Consider the following 11,486-nt stretch of genomic DNA (forward strand, 5'->3'; position numbering starts at 1 on the left):
AAACACCACAGATTATTATATGAACAGGAACACAAACTTAAATGAAGGCGGCGAAATTCGAATTCATTTAATAAATTCGAAATACATATGACCCATATGACATTTAATTGACAGTTCAGTTGACGTCTAGACTTTTTATTTATCAGGCGGTTCTGAGTTCTACTTTACTTTATTCTAAAATTAATATTTTTGGGGTAAATATTTCTTTTGTAAATAGATCACAAAATGTGTCTATCCTTTTATTTTAGACGTAGCTAAGTTTTACGTATTTTAGACCACTTATTAATAGTCTAAGTCAACACCTTAAAGTTATGGGAAATACTCCCGAGCACAATGTATAGTTAAATTATTCTGCATACCATTCCCCGATCTAGATAAAATTCTCCGGAATTCGGGGAATTCTTCACATGTTGGCAATGCTTTACCACAGACGACATCAGTGGCTCAGGCCAATTACCTAATATAGCACCTGCCTCGTTAGAGGTTGCCCCTCTGTCAAAACATATGATCATGATCTAACGTCACTAACGTGTTCATACAATCTGCGTAAAGAATTGATTTTTCATTGTGTTATAATTACGCGTGCGTATTAGAATTTAAAATGTATATATATTTTTTACGTCATCGCAATGGACACGAGGACTGATACACTTCGCACAGACCCCATGGGCCCGAGCGTCCCTGAGCCGAGGTTCGAGTCGCACAGGGGACGCCCGTCTCCATCGAGCTCCCCTCAGCATAGGTGGATTAGTAATGCAGTATTCTGCTTTATTTTAGAATTTAAACTATCGCCTCGTATGGGTTCGAAACTAGTCGGGCATACTCCGACCTAATATCACGTGAATTTTAGCCGTGTTTTATAATCAATTAATATTCTGCTTTACATTACTATTGGCAATTGAACGTATGCGCTGATCAAGGAGAGCCTTAGGAGAGCTAATATGGCGACTGCTCAAACTGTACAATGTTCTCACTGCTACGAACAGTTACAATCGCTAGTCGCTGAACCTTCATGAGGGCTGCCACGTCTTTACTTCTCTGATGTTGGTAAAAATAAATGTTAAGGAAGAAACTTAATGAAACACTAATCACTAATCACATATTATATGTATTTCCGTATTATATAGTAATATATTGGCAATTTCTGTAATGTTTGAAAAAAATCAGATCTTTCAAATTTTAATTACAGTAGCTACAGCATTGAAAAAACAGATTTAAGAATAACTTGTAAAATCTGAAAATAAAATAGAACATGGTCACTCTAGGGATATTTTCAAAACATTCTAGTTTTAGATAATTACGCATTAATTTTGGAACAGCCTGTATAGTGTATAAACTGTCCAACAAAAATTTTCAAAAAATCTTCATGAGGATTAGTGTTATTTATAAACCATATATAAGTAAAATAGCCTAACATTGAATTTCCAACTTAATTTAATTAAATGAAGTTGGTCAGAGAATTTTTTGTGCACATTTGTAATTCAATCTTAAGATATCTTACCTATATATGGTTTATAAATAACACTAATCCTTCATGTTTCTTTTTACACCATAAATATTTAAATTACAAATTTAATAGAAATACGAGTATATGAAGAAGTAATTACAAAAGGCTACCTCAGGCTCTGGACACAAACATTAGGACTTCGTACTGCAGGTGTGTGGTGCTGAGCATTGCTCTTTGCTGAGATGTCTTCATTCACATCTTGGATTTTAAATACATGGCTCTATTATTACATACAAATGCTTTTGTGGGTTCTCATATGTTTTATTAAGTTATTTTTTTGTACACATTTGTAATTGCATATCTCACAGGAAAATGGTTTTTCACCAGTGTGGGTTTTAATATGCTGTAATAAAGTACTTTTTCGTGCAAATTTATTATAGCATATCTCACAGGAAAATGGCTTTTCACCAGTGTGAGTTTTAATATGCCGTAATAAATTACCTTTTCGTGCACATTTATAATAACATATCTCACAGGAAAATGGCTTTTCACCAGTGAGGGTTTTATTATGCTGAAGTAAAATACTTTTTTGTGCACATTTGTAATTGCTTGGATCACAGGAAAATGGCGTTTCACCAGTGTGGGTTTTAATATGCTGTAATAAACTACTCTTTCGTGCAAATTTATTATTGCATATCTCACAGAAAAACGGCTTTTCACTAGTGTGAGTTTTAATATGCCGTAATAAAGTGCCTTTTAGGGTACATTTATAATCGCATGTATCACAGGAAAATGGTTTTTCACCAGTGTGGGTTTTAATATGCCGTAATAAAGTATTTTTTCGTGCAAATTTATTATTGCATATCTCACAGGAAAACGGCTTTTCACCAGTGTGCGTTTTAATATGTCTTAATAAATTACCTTTTCGTGTACATTTATAATTGCATATGTCACAGGAAAATGGCTTTTCACCAGTGACGGTTTTAATATGCTGTAATAAAGTACTTTTTTGTTCCCATTGGTAATTGCATGGATGACAGGAAAATTGCTTTTTACTAGTGTGGGTTTTAATATGCCGTAATAAAGTACCTTTTTGCGTACATTTGTAATTGCATGTATTACAGGAAAATGGTTTTTCACCAGTGTGGGATTTCGTGTGCCTCAACAAGTTACTTTTATGTACAGTTTGAAATTGACATAAGTCACAAGAGTAAGACTTGGCAGCATCGTATACCTGGACTACCAAATCTGTATATATTTTAGTGCCGCTCTGAGATGATCGGTTGTCCAGTTCACCAATGTCAGTTTCAAGGATTTGTTCGCTTGTCAGGATCGCACCTGCTTCTTCAGTTGCCTGCACTTTGCTCTCGTCGTTTGCCGCAAGTCTGGCGGACAGTGGAGCGACTGAAACAATACATTCTTCTTACAATTGAGTCCGACAAACGTTTGCGACAGCTCTACTGCTACTATGATGATGATGATGAAAGTACATGTCCCAATTTTGTATCGAAGCTGGGCCTTTATTCCGAGTGTCAACTAAGCAGAACAAATTATTTTTATTTGAAAAGAACATAAAATATAGAGCTTAAAACCCAAAATAAAAAAAAAATCTAACCCGCATTTTTTCAATCAATTAAATAAAATGGATTTTTTTCATTCACTGGCAACATTAATTAAGAATTTTTATCATGGCTACATGCTAGTAACTCACACCCTGACAGATTGTCAGTGATCTTCGCGTAGTAGCATTCGTTTAAGGCGTTTTTAAATAAGGATTTTTTTTGTTTAATGCTTCTCTGTCTACGATTTAATTTTTCCTTTTAACTTGTGTCTTATTGACATTTGACAATATTACATGACATTGACAGCTTACACCGGATATGAATTAAATTCCAGGTGTTTTTATTAGCTGTTGTGAACACTTTCACTATATTATCTATGTTTAATTAACAAGGGAGCGAAACAAAAAAAATATTTATCTAATTAATGCGGGTTCCAAAAATTATGAAAATTATTTTCTCAACACCAGTTTGTATCTTCTATTCGTAAAAAATACTATCGACCTGCTCATAAATTTTAAATAATAAAGACCCATTTTGGGTCATGTCCTTTGCCCATAATTGTGCCAACTCAATAAATAACATAGAGGAGTTAGATATGGAGATGCATAGCATCCAAATTCCGCAACAAAATTGTCTGTCGTTTTTTGATGGAGACGAGGTAAACTCACACATCGAAAATATTTAACATCAATAAACATAATCTGTGTCCTTGCACTACACACAACTATAAATTTGATTCGCAACGCGAGTCGATACGCGTGTAATAGGGATGATGCCCGTATAGGTATAGAGCACTGGTCCCAACACTGATCCTTGCGGGACACCTGCTTTGATTTCGTAAAACTTAGAGCTGTCTTCGCCCTCCACGACTTGAAATATTCTGTCTTCCAAGTAAGATTTAAGCAGAGTGTAAATACTGTGACGGAAGTCCTTTTTTATTTTATATAATAAGCCTTTATGCCACACTCTGTCAAAAGCTTGTTGAAAGTCTAAAAAGGCCGCCGAGCAATATTCTTCCTTTTCGAGAGACTGTCTTATTTTATTGACCACTCTATGTACTTGCTCGACAGTCGAGTGACCTTCCCTAAATCTAAAATGGTGGTCTGGTATGAGAGATTCCTTTGATATGTGCGCTTTTAATTGTTGCAGAAGTAATTTTTCGAAAAGCTTTGACAACAAAGGTAGGAGACTGATAGAGTTGTAAGATAGATAATAGTTTATTCAAATATAAAATTACTTTTTTGAAATAATCACTGTATTCACTTTATCAAACAGACATTTTAATTTTCTTCATTTGTATAGATTTTGAAACATCAGTGTAGGAAAGTATGTTGACATATACAGTACTAACAGTTCCTGTGCATGTCCTTGTCACTCACCTACAGCCGGAGCGCAGCCTGCAGCCGGGGGAGGCTCATCGCTCAGCCTCTGACTCCCTGTCCTGTGGAACGGCAGCAGAATGTGAGTCTGAGCTGGGACGTAGTGCACAAGCAGTGTTGTGTCATGACACTAGTGTCCTTGTATACTGACTTGTTCTGCAGCACGTGTGAGTCACCGCTGCGGCTCACAGCTGCACGAGGCTCGCACACTTGTGATGCATCACATGCAGCGTCGTTGTATACTGATTTGTTCTGCAGCACGAGTGAGTCACCGCTGCGGCTCACAGCTGCACGAGGCTCGCACACTTGTGATGCATCACATGCAGCGTCGTTGTATACTGACTTGTCCTGCAGCACGAGTGAGTCACCGCTGCGGCTCACAGCTGCACGAGGCTCGCACACTTGTGATGCATCACATGCAGCGTCGTTGTATACTGACTTGTTCTGCAGCACGAGTGAGTCACCGCTGCGGCTCACAGCTGCACGAGGCTCGCACACTTGTGATGCATCACATGCAGCGTCGTTGTATACTGACTTGTTCTGCAGCACGAGTGAGTCACCGCTGCGGCTCACAGCTGCACGAGGCTCGCACACTTGTGATGCATCACATGCAGCGTCGTTGTATACTGACTTGTTCTGCAGCACGAGTGAGTCACCGCTGCGGCTCACAGCTGCACGAGGCTCGCACACTTGTGATGCATCACATGCAGCGTCGTTGTATACTGACTTGTTCTGCAGCACGAGTGAGTCACCGCTGCGGCTCACAGCTGCACGAGGCTCGCACACTTGTGATGCATCACATGCAGCGTCGTTGTATACTGACTTGTTCTGCAGCACGAGTGAGTCACCGCTGCGGCTCACAGCTGCACGAGGCTCGCACACTTGTGATGCATCACATGCAGCGTCGCCGCCAGCGTCCTGCCAAATACAAAATTCATTCACACGACTGTCCGTCCACAGAGGACATTGTATGACAGATATGCCTCTGTTGAGAAGTGCACAACAGTCTCACCTGGAGATGCATGATCATATGTTCATAGTAAGCATTCTCTTCCAAAAATTCTTGCAAACAAACTGTGCATCCGAAGGTGACACTTTCACTCTTTATGCAACTCTTTATTTCAGCCTCATATTCTGCAACTGCAGTGCAGGAAGTTGCTGCTTTTCTATGAAGAGCTTCACTCACAGCCTCAGCCAGTGGATCCTCTTCTAACTTGATGCTTATAGTGTATTCCTTCTTGGATACACAGTGATCTTCTAGTGGTAGTTCCAAGTTATCAGCACCCGACATGGAGTCAGAACTGCCTTCATTCTTCACCACAGCTGTTGCAACATCTCCCACTACAGATTCCTCTGCTGCTGTCTGCTCCTCTTCATCAGTGTGATCTATGTACAAGTCACAATGGTTAGCTCCTAATGTTGTTTGTGTCAAATTACACTTCAGATGTGCAGTTGTGCAGTTCATCAATTCTTTGTGTTGTATAGTATTCTGAAACAAGGTCAATGTTAACACCAAACAATCAACTCCTCAAGTAAGGTAACAAGACATAATTATGTATTTCAGGTTTAAATATAAATGAAATAGTTAATACTGAGTACTCACTAATTCATGTTGTTCAACTAAGTCTGTCATCAGTGAATGGGCTCTCAAGCTCAAGTCTCTAAATCTACTGAAGTTAATCAATCTCTGAGCACACAGCACACAGAGTGTTTGCTTCAGGTTTCCTCGACGACACAACTGAAACAACTGCACACAATTATGAGTGATAAAAAGAAAAACTGAGACAAATGTTGACCTATGTTTTATATCCCTTTACAGTTTCAATTAGTACAATTTGATTGTCAACTCACAGACAGTCCAGTTAGCTGTTCATATGCCTCCTCCAACTTGTGTTTACTCATTAGAGACAGCTTGCTGCCAGTGTCCAGGCATATCATGCACATCTGTAAATATACCAACAGTTACTTCTACATTACTACTTGCATGTGAGTAATGCAGCTATAAGTATGTCTTAGCACTTCCTTGATCTAAATTCACAAATAAAAACACAACAAACTGACCTGCACTATTGAAGGAATAGCATGAGAGTGAATCTGCCTCACACAACTCTCTGTTGTACAAAAGTCGTCATCCAGAAAGTGCTGGGAGCAGACCACAGCAGGGTCGGGCAGGTGATGGTCTTGTGTGCTGAGGGCTCTGAGCCAAGCAGCACGGAGATTGCCTTCACTGGGTACTCTGGAAAGCGAAATTGTTATGATTTTAAATTGCAAAGTACTGGTTGGAGTCTTTACAAATAGTCATACTTGATAATTCAAAAGTGCATGTAAAAGTCAAAAGTCTTGACTTGAAGTGTTGACTTTTGAAAAGACTACTTGAAATAAATGAATTTTGTAATCTCCTCACTACTAAGATTAAGGTTTATTCAAGAAATTGATAAAAAAATTCTAATGCTAGCCACAAACGGTCAATTATTCTCACGTTTCTGTAGCACCCACGACTATTAATATATAATTGATTATGTGTTGGTCACTGTGTACATGACTTGTATACGATTCTGCGTGGGTACTGCCTTATGCTTTTCAGAAACGTGAGAATAATTGACCATTTGTGGCTAGCATAACTAATGTCAAGAAAAGGTACCAATAAAGCTCAGTTAGTCAGTACAGCTGTGTATGAGACAAGGTCATAATTCTTCCTATTCTTTCCTGGGCCTTTTCCACACTTGGTCATTATATTGGGCATTGTGCGTAGGTCATAGTTATAGCACTAGTTAATGTCTATGGTAGCTAGTAGACTGAATAAGGCTGCCGGTTCACCGAAACGGTGCGAAGCAGCGAAACCGCGAAGCTGAGAAATATTAACCAATAGGATTACACAAAATCTCCGCTCCTCTTCAGTGGAGAGGGACTTGCGAGCTAGTTTAAAAATTCATATAAAAAGGGTAAGCGGAGCGGGGAATCACGTTGGCAACTCGGCTCCGCATTATTCAGTTTTTCCGCTCCGCTGCCTCGCTCCGCTTTGGTAGACCTGTCTACCAAAGCGGAGCGAGGCAGCGGAGCGGAGCGGAGGTAGCTGACTGGTTCACAAAGATTTATAATAATTATCTGTGAAATTCACTGCATTAGCCGAAATTTATGACATTAATAATTCTATTTTCTACTCACTTATGAAAGGTAATTCCCATTCCCTCAGATACCGACACATTGTCGAAAGTGTTTTCGCAGAAAGGCGCACAACACCGCATAATTTGTGTGTAGTTCTTGCTACACCTCCTCTAAGAAACATTTCATGCAAAAGTCAACACAATGTTAATAAATAATTGATTTAAAATACGGAGATGGTGCCATCACAGACGACAAATGACAAATGAAGATGTCAAGCAGTGTTGCCAGTTGGATCTTATCAGAAGTTACCCGAAATATTAAAAAAAGTAACCTTTTTGTGTAAAAAGTAACCTTTTGACTACTACTACTCTTGCTTTTTGCGTTCCACAGCATGGCTAAACCACCATTTCAGCCTCTGGGGGCTAAAGTAATTTTGTTTTTTTTTTTTTTAATATCTGTCTGTTACGAATACTAGCCAAGTACTAAATTACTGCAAACCGAAGGAGATTTTACTCGTAAATAGAATCATCTTAAGTAAGGCCCTGATTGTTTGCCTTTTACTTATGGGATAAGAAGAATACAATTAAAGAGCAAGGATTTAAAAAACAATAGACGTTAATTTCTTAAATTCATACTTGATTTTTTTAAGAAATTCAATGTGACTGCAACTTGCTTATTTCGCAACGTCAATTGTAACGTCTTCATTTATAGTGAGATTGTCACAGAAACATCGATGAGTTCTTGAGCATTTGTCCGCATTTCTTAATTTAACGACCGTTCTGTTTTAGATATACGAAATTGTAAGTTAATTCTAAAAATTCCGAAATATCACGTAAAAGTAACCTTTTTATTAATGTAACCTAAAAGTTACTAATGCAGTCAAAAATCACCTAAAAGGTTACAAAAGTAACTTTCTGGCAACACTGATGTCAAGATGACAATTGACATAACTGTGGAATGTCAAACGTGAATTCACTGTGAATTTGTTGAAACCAAAGACCTTATTGGTTGAAACAATAACAACCTCAGGCTACGTACCTGTGATTGGCTGAATTTGAGATATGCGACTTTTATTTTTAAGCCCTTCAAAGCAGAGCTTCGATTCCGGTTCCGATAAGTCGGAACTTCCGATTATTATTAGACTTTCGGTTCCGACTTCGGTTCCGATACTTTTGTATCGGATGTTAATCGGAGGTCGAACGAAACAAAGCGGGCGGCGCGCGACGGCCTGTGCCGAACAGGTTCATACATGTTCAAAAACGTATAAGTATTAGTGATGATCCGTTGTTGTGGTGGAAAGTAAATGGAAATACAAAATTCCAGCCCCTACAATCAATTGCCCGGCAATATTTGTCATGTCCACCGGGCTCGGTAGCTAGCGAACAACTTATTAGTGGTGCTGGCCTAATTAACGACTCTTTAAGAAATAGATTGGATGGAGACAAAGCATCAAAGGTTTTGTTCATAAAGTACAATACATTACTTTTGGAGTCCATTTTTATTTAATTTGTTTTAGCTTTTGTTCATTTATTGTAATGTAACCAAATGTAACACGCTACTTTGGGGTTTAATTTTAATTAAACTTTAAATTCATTAATTTTATCTTTTGTTTATTTGGAATTATGCCAATTTTTTTTCACAGTTGTTTTTTATTTTATAATAAAAAATAAAATGAAGAGAATTGACTATAAATCATGTTTTATTTGTCCTTAAACAAACTGACCCTGCCTCCGATTTCGATTCCGATTCCGATAAACCAAATTTGAAAACTCCGATTCCGATTTCGGTTCCTCGCTAAACTCGCCCATTAGTCACCTTTCATATAAAAAAATTAATTGAAATCGCTTCATCTGTTATGGAGCTATGGTGCAGACAGACTGGCACGTTTAACTTATAATAACACCCCTCTTTTTGAGTCGGAGGTGAAAAATAAAAATGTATAAGCAAACGAAGCACTTGTTCAAACTTTAGATCACAGTACAAATTCCTGAGGCTGAACATTCATTTTAAATATTTTAAGTTTAGCAACTTGATTAATTTTATCAAACGTTAAGCACAATAAAATTATGCTGCCTTTTAAATACATTGCAGTAATTAACAAACAAAATCAACTATAGTTTATTCATTAATCCTGCGAATTTTCTGACAGATGCTAGTGTCACTTTGTAAAATAATGATACCATATTTTATTTTCATCACTGTGACTCAAAATAGGTTTTACGTTTATTATTATGCCATATATTGAGAAATTTCTTAATATATAACAGATGTAACAGATGTTATTTATTAAAATTATTTACTAATTTGGTTCAGAACATTGAGTGAATCATGTTCGTTCACTTTGTCACATCACTATTTTTGATTCAATAAAAAATGGTATCACAGGAAACTTCAAAAGAGATCGCAGAATTCATAATTCGACTATAGGTATCACTACAAAATCCTAAATCGATCTTCTACATTTATTCCTAATCAAGGAAAAAAATAATTGTTTACAAAGTATAGAAATGGATAGGACCATTACTTCACACTTGAAAAATAATATTAATTGTATAAATTAAATGAGGAATATTATAATAAAAATAAATCATTTTTTTTAATAATAGTTTATTTTAAATAACTTAATAATAAAGATGTCTTTTGCTTATATTTCATGCATGTTGGTTTTTATTTATGCATGTTGGGTTTTATGCATAAATCTAACATTTATTCATTTATTTGTTGAGAATACAAACAGTAAAATTATGTATTCGACCATTTCTGGCGTACAGTTACAAAGACACGAGTAATTAAAATAAAAAGACAATATCAATTAGATACTGTAATTACTAACACACTAACATATTTTAATTTAGTTTTTAAGTACCTATAACTACTAATATTACTAACAATAGGATATTAAAATTTAATCAATTGAATGTAATTTATGGATTTTATTATCTGAAATAAAGATTATTATTATTATGTGTCTCTCATTTATTTATTACTTTTTTTTTAATTTTTAACAATGTAAGTATAAAATACAAAACATTATTAAAAATTTATATAAAAAAAATTACCCTCCCGCTGCGGGACATTTGAGTGTCCAAGCAACCGGTGGTCAGGGCTCCAGAGTGAGGAACCTCCTCACAATACGCGCCGTCTCAAGAATCACTGCCTTCTGTATCCGACTCTTGATCCAACAGTTAAGCGAAAGCTTCTTAATGTGTTGGTCGAAACTTTTCGCTATAAGACCATTGACTGAAACAACTATCGGAACAATAATAGTTGACTCAACATTCCACATGGCGGTAATCTCGTGAGCAAGGTCCAAGTATTTTGATACTTTTTCCTTCTCGGCTTTAACCAGATTATCGTCATGTGGAACTGTAATATCAACAATTATTGCACGACGCACTGACCGATCGACTAGCACTATATCAGGTCTATTGGCTACAATATACCTGTCAGTGATAATCGTTCGGTCCCAGTAGAGCAATGCACTGCTATTTTTAAGAACTGACGCTGGGTCGTACCTATAGTAGGGCATCTCAGAATCGATAAGACCATATTGAAGAGCAAGCTGTTGGTGATTATCTTGGCTACTTGATTATGTCTGTGCAAGTATTCGCCGTTAGCAAGGTGAGAACACCCGGACACAATATGCCTGAGGGACTCCCCAGGACGATGACACGCTCGACAGATGTCTAGAGTGCCATCTTTCATAATGTGTTTCCGGTAGTTTCTCGTCTTTATAACTTCTTCCATAATTGCACAGACAAAATTTTTTTTATTATTATTATTGATAATTAAGTAAAATCAAACATAATTGTGGTGGTATGTTTTAAATGTCAAATATAAAAGTAGCTAGCAAAATGTCATATAAAATAAAATAGGATAATTCAATTAATAAATATACCAACACAACTTTATGGAACAATACTAATTACAAAATATTCAATAACAATAAATTTTTATATAACAACAAATTTTACAACAGACGGATTTACAACT

At 36.7% G+C, this 11,486-nt stretch overlaps 1 protein-coding gene across 1 annotated transcript; it reads right to left on the reverse strand.

The window, feature by feature from the left end:
* Positions 1 to 4,430: 4,430 nt before the first annotated feature.
* LOC112055847 (uncharacterized) lies at positions 4,431 to 7,753 on the reverse strand. The gene is made up of 6 exons (XM_052889888.1): positions 7,554 to 7,753; positions 6,450 to 6,624; positions 6,240 to 6,332; positions 5,992 to 6,135; positions 5,401 to 5,877; positions 4,431 to 5,306 (listed from the first exon to the last, which is right to left on the reverse strand). Exons 1-6 carry the CDS (start codon positions 7,631 to 7,633, stop codon positions 4,431 to 4,433), a joined length of 1,845 nt encoding a protein of 614 aa, XP_052745848.1. The 5' UTR covers positions 7,634 to 7,753.
* Positions 7,754 to 11,486: the final 3,733 nt, after the last annotated feature.

The sequence above is a fragment of the Bicyclus anynana genome, chromosome 26 (genome assembly GCF_947172395.1).
Source record: "Bicyclus anynana chromosome 26, ilBicAnyn1.1, whole genome shotgun sequence".
Lineage (NCBI taxonomy): Eukaryota > Metazoa > Arthropoda > Insecta > Lepidoptera > Nymphalidae > Bicyclus > Bicyclus anynana.